The 22,780-nt window shown below is 31.2% G+C and overlaps 1 protein-coding gene across 1 annotated transcript in view; it reads right to left on the bottom strand.

Moving 5' to 3' along the window:
• Positions 1 to 7,878: 7,878 nt before the first annotated feature.
• Positions 7,879 to 22,780, bottom strand: part of LOC111034511 — a 42,842-nt gene continuing 27,940 nt past the window's right edge. Inside the window, exons 3-4 of the mRNA XM_022315779.1 lie at positions 12,517 to 12,592; positions 7,879 to 9,359 (exon numbers count right to left, since the gene is read on the bottom strand). Coding sequence (XP_022171471.1) covers positions 8,650 to 9,359; positions 12,517 to 12,592 — 786 coding nt within the window. The 3' untranslated portion in view covers positions 7,879 to 8,649. The remainder of the gene's footprint in view (positions 9,360 to 12,516; positions 12,593 to 22,780) is intronic.

The following is a 22,780-nucleotide window of genomic DNA, read 5'->3' as shown; positions in this document are numbered from 1 at the left end:
AGCGTAATGCGATGCACAAACAAAATAACAAATTAAGAGCAAAGAGGATATAATAATATAATACATTATTACAAAACAGCGTGTTATGGTTGGCGGGACTGACGAAAATGGAAGAATGAGATTGACAGAGATAGATACCGATATAAAGGCATCAGGTTAAAAATGCTAAACAGTCTTATTGTTGTTTTTTTGACATAAGTGGCACGTATAAATGAGGTGAATTGCTGTTATGTAAACATTAAGCATACCTATAAAACATAAATAATGCATTTAAACTAAAGTAGTATCGGTTAGAAGTATACACAGTTGTGGTTTTGACTTAACTTCGGGGGTTCCGGCGAATTTAATACCATACTGCAAATAATATGCAAAATAAAAATTTGTTTTCATCATTATTTAACTGAAGATTGTCGGTAAACATCAATATTCTCATATTAAAATGAATTAACCAAGTCACATTTGAATCGCTTCAATACGTTCAAATTACAGAACTAATAATATTGGCATCGACGAATAAATAGATCAACAAGCGCTTTGTAAAATGTTTATAATTTTTTCTACCACGAATAATCGGTTACTCGAAAGGGATGCAAAATGTAGTAATGTAATTTGCGTTGTTAGCTGTAACAGTAAAGTCAATAATTGACTTATCGTCAACCTTAAAGATGAGAACATTATCCAGGGCACCTCGAAGGCTATTATTGATATTTTAATTTTATAGCTAGGTATGAACGTTTGCAAATTGAAATATGTTACCCAGTAACACTTTAGAATTAAAATATGAATAGGAACCTATGAGGTGTCCTACATTATGTACGTACCTCTAGTTTGATAGTAGGTCAATTGGCTCTAATAATAAAGCTAATAACACAGGATTGGTTCAACGAATTGTCTAAGTTACACGTAGGTCAGAAATCTCTTAAATGTTTTAATAACGACGAATTTGTCTGTAACTTTTAATACAAATATATATAGCACAATAATACATGCATACCTAATATATAACAATACTATGGCAGGCCATCATTTCATGGGTCATCACTGATCATATAATATCCAACATTATCATTATCATCTACATTTTACAATTGTTTTTATACATAGTTAAGTGATATGTTACAATTTTTATGAAGCTATACTTTTGGTTCATTACTGTTAAATAACGATGAATAATAATGAAATAATGAATAAATAATGATGTTTACTTATATGAAATAAGGGTCAAAGAAAATATTCTATTTTAATTTTGGAACCGCAGATTTTAATTGGAAATCTCAAATTAATAAATTGTTATTACCTATAATCTAACGATCCTAATTGTTATTCAAATCATCTGTTATGACGTAAAAATACAAAATTATAATCGTCTTCAAGTGAAAATTCAAACAAAATATTACTAATTCATAAATAACTTTAAAATGCTCTTAAAGACTTATAATTTGTACATTATGGTTTTAAAATGTATAAGGTACAGCTTCGAATAAGTTGAAAGAAAAAAATTGTTCATAAAATGTCGAGAAAAATATAATATAGTTTTATTAAAATATATGCATATTATAGGTATGTAAGACCAATTTCTTTTGAACATTAAAATCATATTAAAGCAACAAAATTCAAATAAATTATAAAGGTATGAAGGTATCTTTTAATTATGAATTAAAAATTCATTATTTTGCACTCGATTCCCCCTAAAAAAGTCATTAAGTCACATTTATTCATTCAGAATTTATATGCTGTCCATTTGCTTAAAAACACATTAATATCAAATTTTGTTTTTATATTTTACATTTATAAGAGTTATTTTTACGATTCATAATAGTCAGGTTTAAACTTAATAAAACCAAACAATTTATTAACAGTATTTCACCTGAAAGTTTTTTTTTTATACATAAAATTTGTACAAATGTCCATGTGCATTATTTATGGTTTGTTGAAATAACTCATAACTCAAAAGAACACTTGACAAATTGGATTTAAGTTTACTGCATGAAAATCTATAATGTGGTATCAAAAAAAAAACAAAACCAAAATGTTAAACTCTAATTGAGCACTTTAGTCAGATATATACCTAATAAGTGATATTTATAATTACTATGAATATAGTATGTGACGTTATAAACGGCACTCGGCTGAATTATAATACTAACGCCAAGTTGTACATATATTTTTTTTTGTAAAAGAAATAATCACTAAAATATTTTAATGTACTTAGGTACATAACATTTATTATTTTCTCTTGAAAACACTTAGCAAGAACGACTGTATATAGTTTTAAAATTAGTATTACTACAAATATAAATTATTTGATCATATATTTCGATGAAATATGTTATCATATAGCTATACGTGCTACCATATTATAAATGGCTTATGGCTCTTGTACATAAATTATTTTGATATAATCATAGACCTCATACTCTGGTGTAAGTATAGTAGTGTGAAAAATGTAGGTAAATAAAATGACGATTCGACGGGAAAGCATTTATCCGACTGATTTCCAGCTAGGTATCTGTGTGAAGGCGGTACAATAAAGTGTAATAATATTAATTACACCTTCACCACTACTGCAGTACAGCCATTATATTTGTCTAATGGAATGGCGGTGAACGCAAGAGCTTGTTATATTTCAGCCTCTCTGTGTGCTAATCATTGAGGATTAAAATAAAACCACCGACCTATTCGTTTCGGGTGTAATATATAGGTACTATAGTATAAATGCACGTTGTATATACAAGGTGTAACAGATAGACCTGACAAAAAAAAAAAAAAAAAATGATGCTACCTTAATGTAGGACAAAATTATTTACTAACATTATATGAGTAGTAAATAATTTAAGAAATATACTCATATCAGCAATTTCCTAAAATGATATTTTTAAAAAATGTATTACGTATTCCAAATGAATTTAATCAAAGAAATATTGATATTTAAAAGAATTCTAAAAAATAAACTGCTCGACTTAGATAAATGTTTTTACCATCAAAACTGTTCTTATAATCAGATTCACGAATTGGCTATTTTGAACCTAGTTAAATTTAAAATTTTTTATATTCAGTATTAAAAAATAAAAATATTTTTTTTTTTATATTATACATATAAGTAACGCGAGTGATCATAAATTATGCATAAAAAAAAATTATGTATTTGTTAAAAAACAAAACTTATTGCATTATAGTCAGTTCTTTCTGTTACACCCTGTATATAGGTAGGCTGTATACATTTATAATATATTATACTAAATTGAATGACGGCGAACCAGTGCGAACACTATTCGGAGGAAATATAATGGAGCAGACACTGAGACACGCACAATATATAATATACGAGAAACTATTCGCAATGGAATAATGATAAAATCGATTAAAATTCCTATAGATTCAATACTTACGTCGTCGACTCGGAAAAAATGTCGACGACAATAATAATGTATGTATAGGGAGGTACGATAATAATATATACGTGCAGGTTTTGTGTACTTTTAATAATTAATAATAATATTATATCGTATATAATGTGATGCGGGGGGGTCGTTCGGGGCAGGGATCACTATGTTTACTGCCAAATCAAATTTCCGTCGTCCTAAACACACATGACGAGGAGTGAACGTGCGCCAAATTTTAATAACGACAGTAACTATATATTTGATATTATTATGATATATTGTATTATTATGACATGCATCAGTAATAAATATTGTTATAGTGTTTACTTGTCCGTCGGATTCGCTGCGAGACCTTTTGCATGCTGGCCAAATGACGAATCCGAGAAACCAGCAGCACTTGGTCGTCGCGGTCATCGTCTCCACAATACGTTCGGTCTCACACTTTATTTTTACAGTATTATCAAGTGTAGTTATTCGACGTGCAGTGTGGTACATCAAACCTAAATGCCTGATGACCGGGAACTGGAATGCTTCTCGTGCTGCATCGACAGTCTTTAAGTCTCGTGCAAATACATACTTATAGCGATGTGCATTGCGACTAAAGTGCATTACGTGTTTAATTATAAAATATTATCATTAATTACAATACGTACCTTACTTACCACATATATACCGCGAATCGCAACTGCTGCATCGACATTATGTTACGAATTTATTATATTAGTGCAGTGACCTAGGGGGTTTGAGGAGGGGGGTCATCGAGAGCACGTCATCTCCATTAAACTTTTGATTTGTTTATATAGTAGGTCGCTAGTACTACAGTCTACTATATATTATCAATTATGTCGTGTGAGAAGGTATCTGAATTGACAGTTGTGATCAATTACTATCGATATTCTTATATACAATATATAATATAATATCTTATTATTGAGGGTTGTCGAAACACCGTGTTTTCGTAGGTATCGTTTCCACCGAGCCTCAAGTTTATAAAAATGACAAATTTATATACGTCTTGGATATGTTTTACTGAATTGTTATAAACAATAATTATAAATAATTAATTGATGACACGATTCATATTGTTAAATGTATTAATGTATAATATTATTGTGTGTAAACATAATGTTTAGTTTAATTAAAATAGCTATTATATATGTATATGTGGCTATCATGTGATGATTTATGTGAGTTGTGTGCAGAATATAATTAGTGTAATTTGTTTTAAAAAAATAATGACTTACATGATATAGGTTATTATTTTTTTTTATTTAAAATAAGCCTCGGCAACTATGGTCATTGGCGATATAGGTTATTATTAAGTACCTACTCTGCGTTATACAACGAACCAACTACAAACATTTTAATTTCCAATACTCAAATATTTACATAAAGCTCGGCGAAATCGATAAGTATCTATATCTACCTATAATGGTTAACTTATGAACTACGAACAGTAAAGCCAATACAAAATCGACGAAATTGATATTATTATACGATCCCTTCATATAGTTTATTGATATTTTAGTCTCTCACTAACACCTCCTTTTTCCTCCAAAGACCAAAATAATTAATATTTAAATCCCACGGCATACCAACAGTCGCTTGTACACTAATTATTTACTTGTATACATAAGACACACAATTGTCCCTGCAATTCTATTGGCTTGACACACATTAAATATTTACGTCACTAATTATTACGTGGCACACGTAAAACGACGTTACAGTTTCAGGTACCTATTATAATGGGTAAAATTAGATTAGTATTTAATAATAATAATATTATATTATATTTGGAAAGAAACTTTTTCATTTTCCATCAACCCATCTATTTACTAATTCATCAGGTGTCAAGACTACATTGTGAACGGGGATGAGAACTTTTTTGCACCTCCCCGGCTCCTCCCTATCCTTACGCGGAATGCGCCAAACCACCGCTTGCTGTATTATTTTGCACTCGACGTCACTCCAGTCGACCTCCGAGACGTTAAAACAGAGTTTGGCTTTCATCGTGGAAACTTTTCTACCCTTTATTTTTTTTTCCTAAAAAAGGGACTCGCTGCCCGTCTATAAATTTTTTACCGTCATTAGTACAATAATAATTAAAGCGAGAGAACTTCATATTTTTGAAACAGACCGAACGACATTCTGACGTGATAGAAATGATTGGAGTTATTATTAGCAGTATAACCCGCCATGGCTTTGGAGCTAAAAACAATAACAATAATATTGTTACCGTTTTGCCACGATCACTGAACTTTGTCCCTCTTGAAAGTTTAAACTATTATCACGTCCCGCTGTGTATGATATATATTATGTAGTATAGGTGCACAATACTGAATATTATATGAGAGTGTGACAATTGGATTTTGTATGGGTTCTGGAACATTTTATTATGATTATATTTTTATATCGTTATAATAATAATTTCGAATCATCGCAAACGTCTAAAATTGATGATCGATTGAGTTCGTAAAACTATAACAAAAAAAAGACCTTTCGTGAATTTCCAATTGGAAAAATTCGTAATAAATATTTTATTTCGGGACGAACGTCGTGTTTATTGTATCCCTAAAAACACCAATATTTTTGTTGAACATTCGACGTAATAATATAAGATACGAGTGATTTGACCTAATAAATATTATATAGTTGAATACTTGAACGTGTTAGGATCTTAAGGCCACCAGAAAAATATGCTGTCATTTTTATGTACCTAGCTAGATGGCTGTAGAAAGATAGTCAGTAGATATTGGAATTAATAATATATTATATTAAATAAGTAATTGACAATATGGCTTTTAATGAAGTATTTGTGTTATTAGCAGGGCTGTAAAGTTCATTTACTGAGTTCATATTAATTATTATTGTTACTTCATATAAAGGTTGGTTGAAATGTATTTTTGAATATTTGAGAATTTAAATGTATTACGCATTATATATTTTTAAATATTTTCAGGTGCTACTTAGTATCTTTTATATAGCCTACTTTTAAAAAATAATATTAGTCTGAGTAGCTTTTTTTATAATTGTTATTATTCATAATAAACTTGATACCTATCCGCTACCTGACTTTAATTTTAAAAGTGAAACCATTTATAGGATTAATATAATGGAGGGTTAACGGGACGGGGAGGGGGAGGACCTTCCAACTCAATGGCAGAGTAGTTGGGAGTACACTCGAAACAGCCAAGCGAGTTTCCAGCTGCTTTTTTTCATAAGTATTTTTATGCTTTGACACTATCAATAATTAATCCAGTGCAGGATTTTCGTCATTTTTCTGAGGGGGGAGGATGGTGGGGTGGATATTTTACACTCAGGCACCGATATATATATATATTTTAAAAAAATATATCAAATACTTGTTTTTAATAAAAATAAAATGAATACCTTTAAAATACATATTATTTTTCAGAACCCCTCTCATCCCCCAGAAAAGTGTTGAAAATCCTTCACTGGATTAATTATTTGTAGTGTTGAAGCATACTATATACCTATGAAAAAATTCGCTAAGCTGTTTCGAGTGTATCTTGTCATTGAGTTGCAAGTCACTGTAAATTGTGATGGATGTGTTAAATTTGAATTCAATGATAAATCATTGTGTAAGAAAAACTATTTTGTTCGCTGAAACGATGTGTAAGCTTCTTTAATATACAATATATTTATATTAGTAATACGGTGTTTACTGTATATTAGCTTTTTATCACACTATAAAAAGCTATAATGGATTCCCGAGGTTATAATAGATTAGTCTAAATATTTAAAAAATGTCATTGTGTAACATGGTTATAACAGATCTTTTTAAGATTTTATGGTTAGTATTTTTATAATTTCAGCAAAATAAACAAATTTTGATAACCTTTCAACACCGATAATGCTTCGTGTGTATTTTCAATTTTTTTAAATCACTAGCTATGGAGAAAACTTATGAAGATTTTTGTACCACACTTTGGAGCTTTTTGACTTGGTGACGAGAATTTTATCAACATAATATTTTTCTTTTGATCCTCAAAGTAACACCTAGCTAGATCAATTTTCCACCAGAAACCACTCTTGAACTTGAAGACTGAAGTACCTACTTGTTTTGTTCAGAATAATATTATCGGACCCATATAAATAATAAAAACAAAAAAAAACTAGGTACTGTAAAACAATACAAATAAAAACAAGAATAAACGTATTCTTCGTAAAAGTTTATTTAAAATATTTTTCTATTCATTTAATTATATATTATTTATATATAATAATTTATTTATAGGTACAGTAGATATTAAAGTATTCAAATAATTTTTTTTTCAAGTGTGTTTTACTAAACCCTTAACCAATTCAAATATTATTTTTTTGGATATAGATTCGATTCGATGTATAATCATTATTTCACGACTACGCAATTTATACACGAGATCTAAGATTTACAATATTATGATGGAAATTTATAGTTTAATAAAACCGTCGATTTGTTTGCATCTACACGGAGATAGTTTTTTAATCTTTTTTGAATAGTCCTCGATATAAAGGAGATATTACGTGCTATCACTGTTAAAACGTCGTGGCGGAGAACCACGCAAATAGTGTACACAAAAACTCTCAAAAATAAATAAAAATATAATAATCTATATTAATACTCGAAAAGACGAACAGATATGAATGATTTTTCCGGTGGCCTCTTAAAAAAAAATTATATTTATGGTTATAGAAATAAATAAACACGTGGATTTTTCAATTATTTTTTGCAGTATTCAATCACTGTAATAGTATAATATATTTTAATACCTCAATTTCTATCACATAATAATATTATATTTTTGCCATCGTCGCGCGTCGTGCCCATAACAATGTAGGTTAGTTTATTTTGGTATACCTATACAGTGTATACAGTATATCTCTTATATGATATTATATATTAGGGTGTTGCACCCGAATCAATTATTCTGTTTTCGGGTGCTGGATGAATACATCTAGAATACAACTTACTATTTAATTACTATTTATTTTTAAATGTATTACTTAATCAAATTTGTGAAATAAACCAATTGCAGATCTAATAACATTCCAGATTTCTTATTCGGGTTAATTTTTGGAATTTTGGAAAAAAAAATTATTAAGTTAACTAGGTGATCTAGCCATCAGAGTGATGGTTTTTATTTTTTAACGGTTTTTCCGTGTATAAAAGATTGGGTTAATTCGGGTGCAATACCCTGTAAAAAATATTATTTAATCTTGTGTATGCGAGGACGGCGAAGACGATAGAGGATAACAGCAATTAAAAGGACGAGGCCTTGGCCGACGAACCACAGCCCAGACAAACATCACCATCGTAATCTCTCATGTAGTAGTCGTCGCCGTCTTTCGAGTAGTAGTCGTTGTCGTTGTTAAATGATTGTCCTTCGGTTTCGGGCCACCAGGTTAGTGTTTGAGGATACTTGTTGGGCTGCTGTTGCAGTTGTTGATCAACCGACTGCAACTGTCCAAGGGAAGATGACGGACCTCCTGTGCCCATGGTGAGGCCATCGTTGAACCGGTCCGGTTGGCTGCGCTTGGCCACCATGACGTGTCCGCCGTTCAACCGGTCCAGGCTGCTACTTTTTGCCACCATGACGTGACCGCCGTTCAACCGGTCCAGACTACGTTTGGCCACCATGACGTGGCCGCCGTTCAACCTGTCCAGGCTACGTTTGGCCTCCATGACGTGGCCGCCGTTCAACCTGTCCAGGCTACGTTTGGCCACCATAACGTGGCCGCCGTTCAACCGGTCTAGGCTGCTACGTTTGGCCACCGTCAGTTGGCCGCCGACCAACCGGTCAAGGCTGCTACGTCTGGCAACCATTACGTGGCCTCCATTCAACCGGTCCAGACTACTCCGTTTGGCCACCATAGTGTGGCCACCGTTCAACCGGTCCAGGCTACGCCGCACCACGGCGGCCATCATACCACTTGGTAGATTGCATTGGTTGCCGTCGTCGCAAAACGTGTCTGCAAAACCAATGTAGTGACACGGTGTATAGCCACGTGCACTTCAACCATATGTGACATGTCTACGCGACCCTCGTGGGTGGTCATTAAGTCGGTGGGATTGTGGTGCGTGGGTATTACGAGGGCGCTAAAGGGGGGGGGGGTCTAGGGATAGTTTTAACGGGGTTTTTCTTTCATTTTTTTTTTTTGTAAATTCCTGTCCAAAGGTTTGTGACATTGACAAATGCCTACAAGACGCGATTTCGTCTCACTTATCATGGGTGTGTTGCCCATACCTATGCTTCTTAGCGATGTAAATCTGAACTACACGAATAACCAAACTATAAATGATTTACACGACATTAATTATTTTCCTATAACACTAATTGAGGGCTTGTCTCTGACGTTAAGATTGATCAGTGAGATAACTCCCAAACCTTAGTTCCTAGTAATGACAATCACTATTGTACTGACAGTCATAAGAGGCACCTATTAAAAATTAATGTGTGACATTTTTTTTTAGTTGTTTGCCATACTTTTTTGGAGCCTATATATATAATATTTTATTCATTATGCATGACTGCAGAATTTTAATATAATGTTAAATTTCTAACAATTATATTAGACCTATAAACAGTATATAAATAAATATAGGTACCTAAATTAATATGATCAATTTTCTACATTACAATAATCAATATCTAAACATTATCGGAGTAGGTATTGTTTTGTTTAATTTATTCACGGCGAACGAACGACGTCAAATTCGTTTCTCGAAATATAAACTTCGTATTTTTAAGTTAAACTCGTCATCTTTTTCTCTCTCAGGTTCTCACTCCCACTCACTCTCGAAAAAAATGATTCAATAACATATTTTTGAGTTTTGTTCTTGCATTTATTCTTTGATTGTAATACACGCAGTTTGAATGACCATATAGAGTATCACGAGTCCTGCGTAATGCCCTGCAGGGTAACGCGATAACTAAACTGTATCGTATATTACGCAGACGTGGACTAAGGAAGTCGGCTGTCACGCCATGGGAGGTGATCAGCTCTTACAGCACTTCACTTACCGAGTTCTGTGCATAAATCAAACAGCGAACTTACCCCGCGGGGGATCGGCGCCTCGGTGGTCGAATCGAATGTTTCACGACGGATAATTATATTGTGTTGAGTGTGAAAACAACAACGTGCGATGTTGAATTATAAGTCACAATAATGTAATAAGAATGCAAATTAAAAAACATTAAGAAATAGCAAATTTTTAAATCGTATGAATATTGGCGTATCTACCTAACGATTTGTCAGTAGTTCGTTTCGTATAGTATGCAAATTAGATCTACAAAAAACGATGGTAATTGATTTAAAATATTAGGTACAACCACCTACATAATATCGTGCGATATATGTAATAATGTCTATACCGTCTCATTGCGCCTATATCGTCAACGTGCGATAAACGGTAATGGATGTAATATCATTATATTATATTATTATTATGGATTATATTAGGTACCTGTGCTTGTAATACGATTACGGTTATTGCAGACTGCAGAGTGCAAATTACTGGGAGCGTGTTCAAAACCATCCGAAAATATGCACAGCATAGGAGATTTCATAAGTCAAATTGTCAAGATGACGGTGGAAAAGAGTATACAAAATTGGTTTTGTGTGTGTGTGTGTGTGTGGCGCAACTGTATAGTTAGTAAGTTCATTAAGGGGTGCTAAAATAATGAAACGATCACATGGCCCCCACACTCAGTACACCGTCCAACAATGTACATTACCAATATATAATTATAACTATTGTAATATTCTCACACTATTATTAGAAAAAAAAATGTAAACACATTTATCGTTTTGATTTTTAAGACATAAATTACAGTCTGTGTCAGCAACAAGAGTTTATAGTATATTTTTTCTGCTAAAGTTTACCTAACCAAATCTCTTTTGATGTCTATGATAGGTACCTACTAAAATTGGTGAAACGCCGAGGAGTACGAATGGCCACTGATTCTTGGCGAATTTTTTTTATCTTCGGATCGAGGAAAAACCAAGTTCACGATTCACATGTTGCTGAACACACGAGTGTAGGTATAATATGAAAATAGAACTTGCAAGATAACAAAATATGTGAACTGATAATACATTTTTTAAAAATAAAACAGAACTTATAGTTACAAGTTACAACTATAGCTGTTTAAATATATAATGTCATGTAACTTGTGAGTTGTGGGGAGGGGCTTAAATAGTTAGATTCAGATCGGGGCGTTAGTACACTCATAGTTTCGGCACACCGTGTGTGTATGTGTGTGATTAATCGAGCATGTATAATGTATATATACCATATGACAATCCATCTAATATAGTGTAATACTATCGTGTACAGTATCATTAAAGCACACACACACACACACACACACACATATCAAATCGTTGCTGACAAGAAGCGTGTTCTTGTATTTAAAGGCGGTGAGCAAACCGCACAAAGAGAATATAAATTAGTATATTATACTAAACCGGGCCCGATGCGATTCGTCGGGACTAGAGAAACCGGAAGTAAATCATACATAGGTATACCGTATACATAATATATATATATGAAATAATTTACGGCTAGGTCGGATCGGCGTTTGTTAGGCGTGTTACATCGTCGTCGGCGTAGGCTCTAGACCAAATAATAATAATAATAATAGTATTACATCCATTACACAGGTAGAAATTACGTACAAACGTTACCTATATAAGTATAATATATATAATATATATATGTAGGACAACGCTTTAGCGATACAATAAACGCATCGGTACCTACACACTTATTATTGTTATTAATATTTAAACAGGCACGTGTGTGCCTACTAATATTTTAGGTCTCGTACATTTTAGTGTGCGTTATTTAGCGGGACATGCAAATCGTGCGCAGCCATGTTAAATAATTGTTCGGATCAACAACATAATAATAACACGATACAATAATAGTATTGCATAAAGGAGGATCAAAATATTATTAACACGATACAGGGGCTGCGATGTGTGGAAAATAGTGTAATAACAGTGTTTCAGACATGCGTACAAGTAGGTTTGTGTGCTAAACATATATAGGTAACAGTAATATAATGCGGGTGTGCACATAATATGATGAGTGAGGCGTGAACGAGAAATACAAAAGTCTTACCGATGAAGCGATCCAAATCCCTGGATGGAGAGTTTCGAAGAGGCAGGTAATTGTTGTCTCCGGAAACGCGTTCGACCTGATTAACAATAAATATATAATAAGGCTTCATTAGTTGTGTTTGAATTACGACCATTGTACATTTTAGCACGATATGAAATTGGGTGGGCACCGTGTGCGTAATGTCACGCGTAGGTATATTATGTTATAATAATAATTCGTGTATCCGACGATCGGATAAATGACCAAACGCGTGATTACATTTTCGGATAAGGTCGTCTGCAGCCGTTGCAGGTCGCTTATTCGCGTGACTAGCCATTGTATAATGTATAATAATAATGCAGTCTACAGTACACATGTGTGTTGTGCTTTGTGCGTCTATAAAAGTATAAACAGAAAAATGTTCATCGCCATAAAATGGATGTAAAACTTTGTGTTATTGTTTGGCCGACGGTGACCCTAAACGGCCGAAACCCTGTGCGTGTAATTATATTTTTATGTTTCAATAACACAATAATAATATTATTATTATAATGGGTACGTGCGTCGAATACCTCGAGACTAAAATATGTGTAACCTATTCGGCCGAGGCGGAATGTCTTAATGTATTATTCGACTTTCGTTGGCAACACTGTTAGATAATTATTTGGATTATCTTATAAGTCATTCGACGTTATTTTAGGTACCTACCTACTCACTCACACATAATAATTATATGTGTGTGTGTGTGTGTGTGTGTGTGTCATTTATACCGATAATAATCATTAATCTTGGACGTACGCGGTTTTACCGACCGTTTAACACAATGGTTTTCAACCTGGGAAATGATAGGTTTGGGGCCTTGGGGGTCGCCAAATATCAGTCTCTAATATAAAACCTAATATGGAATCTATAATATCAAAATTTCAAGCTCAAGTATCCCATTAACACTTGAATAACAAGGTAAATTGTACATTTTTATAGTTGTATTTATGTGTTTTTTTAATTTAAATGTAATGTATGCTTGTATTGTTTTAAAATAATGTTGTATTATATATTTATAAAATTTGCAAATGTAAGTTAATCAAAATTGTATACCATATAAATATTTTATCAGTAATTAAACCAAATTTTGATGAATATAACAATAAATTTTTTTTTTGAAGGGGGTCGCAGTACAAAAAAATAAAAGATCTGGTCGAATCACCTATTATACCACTCATCAAGTTGTATATTCTCGTGCTCACACATACCTACATGGGTTACAATGAATCGTAGGAACAGAACCATTTGTTTTCTTATCTCTACAACAATAGAACCTTCCATAGTATCTTCAACTAGCTGTGTGCACAGGTTTTGGGGGTTGTATTTTACAATAATCGGTGTGGCTATAAAGTATTAGTAGCACCGTGGACTGTATGACACATAATTCATAATTTAAACCTAAAACCCTAAAACAATTTAAAAGAAAAGCGAAAAAACTATCTTTAAACGTTTAATTTATCTAACATTTAGTTTTTTTTTTAAAACAAGGGAAATCAATCCAGTGTAAGTACATAGGAATTAGTATTGTCAAGTGTACCTCGTCTTTGAGTAAGAGATATTTACTAGGTCACGTTTATGTGTTGAGTGTTTCCTAATTTTTTATTAGTAGGTAGGTACTGGAAGTTTTCTTCTCGTGTTTTCCCTTCCCGTCGAAGTCTTAAACTAGCCGACTAGATTAAAATTCACTACCAGAAACCACCCTCAAAAGTGAATATCGAAGCATTTTTTCTGTCCCAAAACGTGATGATATAGGCTCAAAAAAAAAAAAAATAGATATTGTAATATTAATTCACATTTATCACCCCGGTCTGAATCTAAAAATTAATAAAAAAACATATTCTCAGTTTCGTGTTAAACATTTTAAATTAATATGCAGTTTTAAAATTGAAATGGTTATGTTATAAGTAAATCATGCATGAGCATGACTGAATATTTTAATAAACGTTCATTTAAGATTTCACTATTGAAGTAATATATTATCTAAGTATTCATATTATGCCGTATTAAACGTTTTATGAAAGAAATGGTACATATTTGTTCACCAATTTAAGTATTCATGCATGATTTCTGATCCATTATTAGTTCATATTTTAATTTATTGTTCAGTTCTTTGAACTAATACAAATCATTGTCAATTATCTTTTTTAATATATAAATAGTTTAGTTGCATTCAAAGTATTAAAATTAGTTTTTAGTTTAAATTTAGATTATTCCTCATATTTATATTGTTCTAAGGAACAAAATCTCGACTTTGATCACAAAGTTAGGTTCATAAACTTACAAATAATATAATATTATATTGATAATGATAAATAAAAAATAATATTACAAAACGTGACATTATATACATTAAATAATTAAATTTATATTTATTCTAACTCTTACACTTTTGACTACTAAATATTCATCCATTATATACAGACAATTAGTATTTATAAACTATCCAAGGACAATAACTATTAATGTTCGTAAAATAAAATATACCGTAGACATTTATCCATATGATTAAAGAAAGATAAACGACAATAATAAGTAAAAATAATAATCTTTGAAATAACATAATATTTTAGCAGGTAAATAAATTATGAAATGTACACTCACATGTCATTACTCATTATACCATAACAGTTCAACTCCCGATTTTATTTTTTATTCAATAATAATATATTAATCTCAATTATAAATTATAATTAATTACGACGTATGTGGAACATAAAAATACCATGTCATGTTGATCTTTTAAATGTTATTATTAAATTATAATAGTTTGTTCCACATATCATTGGAGTACCATGAGAACATAACGAATCAAACAGAGAAGTTACAAAAATAGCAAAATCATAATACTTTAAAACATAAAAAATCGATAGTATTTATCAATAATAAGTACAAGTAATAGCAATTTCTAAGGAAATAATGAAAAATTCTTCAATTTTATGATATATATATTTTTTAATTAAGAAAATTTAAAATCTGCATTTGCAAACACTAAGAGTTAAAGCGATGACTGTGCATAAAAATATACATAGTAACAATAAACACGAAGCACATGATGAATGAAATCATCCAGTGATGGAACCATTCGAGAATTGAAATTATTATAATATTTATTTTATTATTGCATTGATATCCACGTATCACGATAATTGTATTTTCATAGCAGTTGTGTGATTGTTTTGAAACAAATCATTATGACTACTGATCAGGTAATTTATTCACAGTTTTCGATTTCACTATTTTTGTATTAATTATTAAAGTAGTTATTTTTATTTCACTGTTTTCTCGTATGTACCTACAGCCATCATTGAATAAATATTACAAAATTCAATATTAACTAACGATGTTTATAATTAGGTAATTAATAAATATAAATTGTTCTTTTTAATTACAATGATATAATTCATATTTTAATGACATAGGTCTAATCAAAATTAAAGCCGTATATCTTAAGGCCCAAGTTGTTTTCTATTTCAAAATACAATTACATTTTTATTATTCAGTAAATATTTAATATCATCATTCATCAGCGGACATTCAAACATAAATTTCATAGGCACTTAGAATATGTTAAGGTTTAAGTTTTTTTATTTTTATAACCCTATTCGGTCTGGAATTTTTTTTACCTTCTGGAATATTATACTTTTATCTTCTGGAATATTATACTTTTATAATTATTACAATTAATAGTGATACTAAAAATCCTAAACACTACATTTGATTACGCTAAGTGATTATACGTAGTATACACGTTATATGTTGTAAAATTACGTTATACCTTATTTTCATATTTCAGATATAAATTCTTCAAATTATTTTTAATATCGTTCTAATTTTCATGCATCCATCTCTAAATGACTCGAATACCTACTAATTATTTACATTCTGTTTTATTGTTGTGTTCCTTCTATGCTTATAACTTCTACTACAGTATTTCCATAAATAATAATATGTTTTTGATTATATCATCCAGACATATGAGAACATCTAAATATTTTCTAATTATCTCATATATTTGCCATATTGTCGATTGTATTACCTACCGGTACCCTATTAAGTAATATTACCCTGATAAAATTGCCAAAAACTACATTTCAACTAAGGTTTGAAAAATGTTAATAAATATTATCCAAATAAATTGTACTAAGAATTTTCGACACTATTTTTTTTATAGTATTATACATCAAACAACAAAATATGTGATAATGCTAAAAATGTTTTTTTCCAATAAATTTTGTTTACTTGAGTCTTGAATTATATACATGTTAACTTTTAAAAGTATCCGATCAACAACTTAATTTAAATATCTTATTTCAATCACTGTTAAAGTTACTAACGAGTAATTCGATTATACGATTTTTATTTTTACTGAAAAACAATATAAATATGTACCTAGAAATATTTTGAACTCAAAAGTATCTAATCTAAAAAAGTTAAATAAAATGTTATCATATTCAAACGTTTACAATGGTTTATGTTTAATGTGAAAATAATTCAGAAGTCCCTATCCAATTTATTTTATTATTATTGTGAACAGATCAAAATAAAAAATCAGTATAGATATAGTAAGATATAGTTCTAGATAGAAACCCAGATAAAAATGACTTATTATTCTAATATAAACGACAATAAACATATGGAAAAATCATATTTCCTTGAAATTGTAAAAATAATTATAATTATTCACAAATAGAACACAAATGTGGAGTGTTAAAAAAGTGTTGTACCTACCAAAAAATTCCTTGTAAGTTGTAAGTAATAAACGTGTTTATTTTATAGTATGAACGCGGTTTTTGTGAGTACAATGCACGTTTTTTCAATGAAAACAAATAAATAAGTATATATTAGGTACGCTTTTAAACTAACAAGTAAAACAAAGTTTTTAATTATAATATTATTTAAATAAAATTTGAAATAAAAAGTTAAAGTATACATTTTAGATTTTTCTGAAAACAAATTAAAGTCATTCGGGTACATAGTAATGGGTGTGGCACACTGGTCTCATTTGCCTCGTCAAACTGTCTGATTTAGTCTAAAGGGAATCGTATTTTGGTTTATCCTTTGAGCAGGTATGTTAGAGGTAGTTTTATGTTATTTATTACATTTATTTTTATTTGTTTTAATTTATAAATGATTAATCGTTGTATTCCATAACGTTTCCGAGCTCAGTTAAATTTAATACCCACAGTTAACGTGTTAAATATACAAACCTATATTTGACCTAACCTAACCTTCTATTTTCAGTTTTTGATCGAAAAAATGATTTCTAGACCTCAATAACTTTTTTATCCTTTTGTATAATTTATTAGATTTATGATCGATTCTTATAAATTTACATTGCAGCTATTCTGTCAAACTAAAATTAATTTTTAATTTTTTTTTTCACTCAATAGCCTAATCTATAACTTTAATATCAAAGTACGTTTTAAAAATAATTTTAATTATAAAAAAATACTCTAAAGTAAATCGTAAAAAAGGTGATCAAGTGAATGCCCATGTCTAGAGAATGCCATAATAAAATATTTGGTAAAAATTTCAACTATCTACGGTTATTTATTTTTGAATTACTACCATTTCGGTTTTAGTTATTTCCGATTGTTTCAAAAAGTACTGATGCCTAACTTTTGACTCCACCCCAATGTAACAACTTGATTCAATATTGGCTTTCAGAAACCATCACGAATGTTAAAGTTTGAAGTATTATTACTCGTGCAAATTACGTCATTGACCGATCTTTACTCATCCGTGCGAAAGACAAATACAAAAGCTCATAAAAATTGCAAAACTCTCGAATTAACCTAAATCTTTATACATAATGCATGACTGCTGAGGAAATTAGTTTCTGAACGTTACTGAGTTGTCTCAACTATATCTGTCGGTGTACTAGGCCTAGCAGTTCGAACTCGAGTGCCTAGTGCACGATCGTCGTATGCCCGTTCAATTGGTGTTTAATTATACACGACTTAATTATATCATATTATAAAATTAAAACAATTTACTGAATGTGCAAGTTAATAAATCATTAATTTAACTCGATGAGTTAAAAGTTAATATGGAAAAAAATATTAACTTAAACTCAGTTTAAAAATTCAATCTACCTTTTAAATTAGTATGTAGATCACATAAAAAGTGACTTCTCAAGAAAGATCTAATTTCCTAAATTGTAATAATCAATTTTATTGAATTTTTTATCATAATATGCAGCAGTGGCGCCAAAGTTGTGGAAAAATACTATGATATTGTACATTAAGAGGCCACTCACTATTGTATTTATTTATCTTAATAGTTAAAATTCTTTATACTTAAGTGACATAACATTCTGTGCAATTTATAGTTTTATTAAAAACATTTCCTGGTCAATGCAAGTGCACTGTAGTTCATGATATTGTCCACAAGTATTAACAGCATAATATCATAATATTTGACGTGACCCCATATACAACTATATTTATACGATAATTTAATTTTCAATTTTTTTTCCGATTTCCAGAATCTGAATGCTGGTCGTATTTTTCTTATCGATAGTTGTTATTTGTACTGAAAAAATATAAATATAATAATATTGTCTATGTCTAGGTTAGGTTAGTTATGGCTTTATGCCCATCCAACCTACCAAAATACAGCCATATACAAAATTATTTTATCAAGAAAAATAACAGAAATGTTTGTGTATTATAGTATTGGACGATTTTTTGTATTAATATTTACTAATACACGAATAATTTCAAAAATCGTTTAACTTGATAGATCATTTTATTTAAATCAACCATAAAAAGCTAAGTTATTTCAACTGCAAATTAAACTGGTCGGGTTAAAACGTTTATTAAAAAATAAACTAACTTAAAATATTTTTTAAAAAAATTAACTTTTTAACTAGTCAATGCCCACCTTTATAAAAGTGTAATGGAATATAACATAGATGACATATGAATAATGGAATTATATACATTTCCCGTCGTCCATCACTAAACATTTTTTCATTTTAGAATGGCCCACAGCAAGACGTGCGAGTGAGTCTCAATTATATAAAGTTTTTTTTTCTCTGCAGCACAGTATAAAACATAATACGATAACGATTGTTTATATTTTGTGCCTGCAGTACCTACAAACGGAACTTAGATAGATATAGGTGTAGTGGTAAATATAGTAATAAAGACGATGTGCTGAATGAAAGAAAACAAACATTTCTACTGGTCGAGCACTTACACACATTATACAGGCTGGATGACCTTTAAAACGTAAATAATAATAATAATAATAATATGTTATACAATGGCGTATAATGTCCTTTCGCACCGATGGCCACCGACCGTTTTCCCCTCTTGACGTGCACACTCACAATCATCGTGAGTTTTATTTTGATAATCGCAACGGTGAGTAATTATTTTCTCCGTTCGTCTCACAATCGATCGTTTTCTCCTCGATAAAATAATGTTTCTCGGCTAAAGTGTTATTGTTTATCGCCGACCGTTTCGAGTCGCCTCACACGCTTCCGCCATCTCCAGAGAGGAGCGTTTATTGCCCACCACAGCGATCGCCATCGTCCCCGCACCCACTGCAGGTCATGGGTTTATCGACGATAGATATCTCAAACACCCGTTTTTACCTCTTCGCGGAAACATTCGTTTTTCAACTCCATATCTCACTTGTGACGTTTTCGGCCTGTCGCCGAGTGCTCCGTATCTAGAAGTCTTTAGATTTTGCGTAGAGTATTTTTGGGTAGAAATCACATTCGGCCTCGGGGGGAATAAAATTAATGGATCCCTGCTGTGCTCAAACACATTGGTTTTTTCACGGATTTCGAGCCCCTCCCCCCACACACACACACTTCGGATGTCAGAGCTACGCAAGGGCTGCAGATCCCCAAAGACTCGCGACGGTTTCGTACCTTTCATACGCGATGCATTGAAATAATTAACAACGGTAATACTATTACAAGTTGAAGAATTATTTTCCATCTCAACCTACGAAGAGCGAAGAATACCCACCCAACTCCGAAATAATAATAGTATAATAGTTCGATTAAAGTCATTGCATAATTATTGTTACATATTTTATCATCATATTACAACGTGGGTATTTGAATTCGAAATTGGGAATAAACTGAGATCGTAATATTATAATACTATTTTAGTTTACTCTAGAAGTTGTTATTTAGACAACGATATTTTTTTTTCAATTTACGTATCATAAAGGATTTTTACTTCGTATTATTAAATATTAGGAAAATGATATTGTATAGTTCCAATATTATTATTGCACTATCCGATAGAATTATTATTAAAATGCATTTTCATCTCATGACATAACCCGCATACGACCATATTATATATTTTTATCCCGATCAAATCGTTTCGTTATAGTTATCATCGTTATTATACATATAAGTAGCCGCGAGCTTCACGCTGTCAAGTACATCCGGCTTTCGGGACAAAATCGAATATCCGTTTTTTTTTTCGTCCCGAGACTACCTACCGCCGTGTAATTTAATTTAAAATTCTATATTTTACGTCGTTGTATTACGTTTCCGGAGAAATAAAAGATTTATGGTACAATAATCAAATAAATATCTACTCATATGCGCGTTGTACACGACATAATAATATTATTATCAAATGTTTATCGTATCGTACTTTCATTTACAGTCTACCGCCTATTGAGTACCACGTGTCATCGTTGGACCACGGTTCGCTTAACACGATCTTCGAGTTGAACGCGTTTCAGCACGTGACCATGTGAAAACGATTCGTCTCTTTAGAGATCAGTGATATTGCCTGGCTGATCGATAAAAGAATTGCGAAAAAAATAAATAAAAGCTCGTAATTATTTATACTATTTACGCTTCCATCACCTATACGTATGATGTATTACAGTTATACATATACACGGTGATAGTACTGATATCCTTTCCAAACTTCCCAGACAGCAATAAACCTTCCCCCCCCCCCCGTTTGAATCGCGAAGCTTGGAGGGAATTATGGTATCCCGTTGGTGCCTCCCAAGACGGTAATCTATAGTCTATACATATAAAATCCAAATACGACTTAGTCACTGATCGCTGTAACTCAAAAACTACACAACGTACGAACTTGCGATTTGGAATAGAAGTTCTTCTCATATTGTCACCGGGCAGTAAGAAAGGATTTTCAAAAATGTTGCGTTTTAGTTTATTAATTAACAATTATAATTATTCATGGCCAATACGCATTGTACTGCACGGTACGGCCTCGTGGGGCCCGCGGGTTTCCAGCTACCTGCAACCTATCCTTTTTTTCCGTCGTGTAGATAAGAATTGTTCCGAGAAGTTATAGGGATATATTGTAAATATGAAAAAAACAAAACTACTCACGGGAGAAGCCAGGTAATTCAGTTAGTATACCCGTACACGTAGGTGCAGACGCAGTGAACGGGCGATATAACCACGTACGGCACGATTTTATTCTTAAAAAGAATTTCGTAGTAAGTAATTATTATTATTATTATTATTCTCATCGTTTGCTCTGCAATACTTTTTAAGTCTCGCAAACGGATTACTCTTTCGAAAATGTAATAACATTAAATGCTCGAGAATCCCACATCGAGAATCGTATATGATATACTCGTAATACGCACTATCATATTATTATTATATTATCATGTACAGGTATTCTGGGCACACACATTATATTGTATAAGCTGAGCGCTGACTGATGTATTACACAGAGAATACTTTATACCGAAATCGTAACGATTTTAATGCCAATGCACTATATGATATCATTATACACTGGAAACCTTAAGACCATGCATTATTATTACTATAAATTGAATACTTTTGAGAAAATGATTTCTAAAATTCGTTAATCTCTCGAGCATATTTAATTTACTTCTCGTGCAGAAACATGATAAATTAAAATGTACTAAACGCGTTTAAACGTGTATTTTTAATTTAACATAACATACTGACAAGTACGCGACGTCACGTCATGGATTCAAAATGCATTTATTAGACGACTGATAGAATTTTCATTTATACGAGAAAAATCACAATATTATATATTTTAATAATATAATGCACAATAAATTACTGCTCGTTATAACGACACGAAATGACGTGAATTGTCTGCAGTTGGAATTTATTCAAATTGAATTTACATAATGCTATACATTCGACATATGAATTAAGATTATAAATATTATTATAATATATTGTATTATTTGTATTTTTGTCCAATCATTATCATATAAAGTAGAAACGTCCATAAGA

The sequence above is a fragment of the Myzus persicae genome, unplaced genomic scaffold (assembly GCF_001856785.1).
Source record: "Myzus persicae strain clone G006 unplaced genomic scaffold, MPER_G0061.0, whole genome shotgun sequence".
Classification (NCBI taxonomy): domain Eukaryota; kingdom Metazoa; phylum Arthropoda; class Insecta; order Hemiptera; family Aphididae; genus Myzus; species Myzus persicae.
The sequence above is the reverse complement of the archived record's forward strand: the minus strand, read 5'-3'. Positions and strand labels throughout refer to the sequence as shown.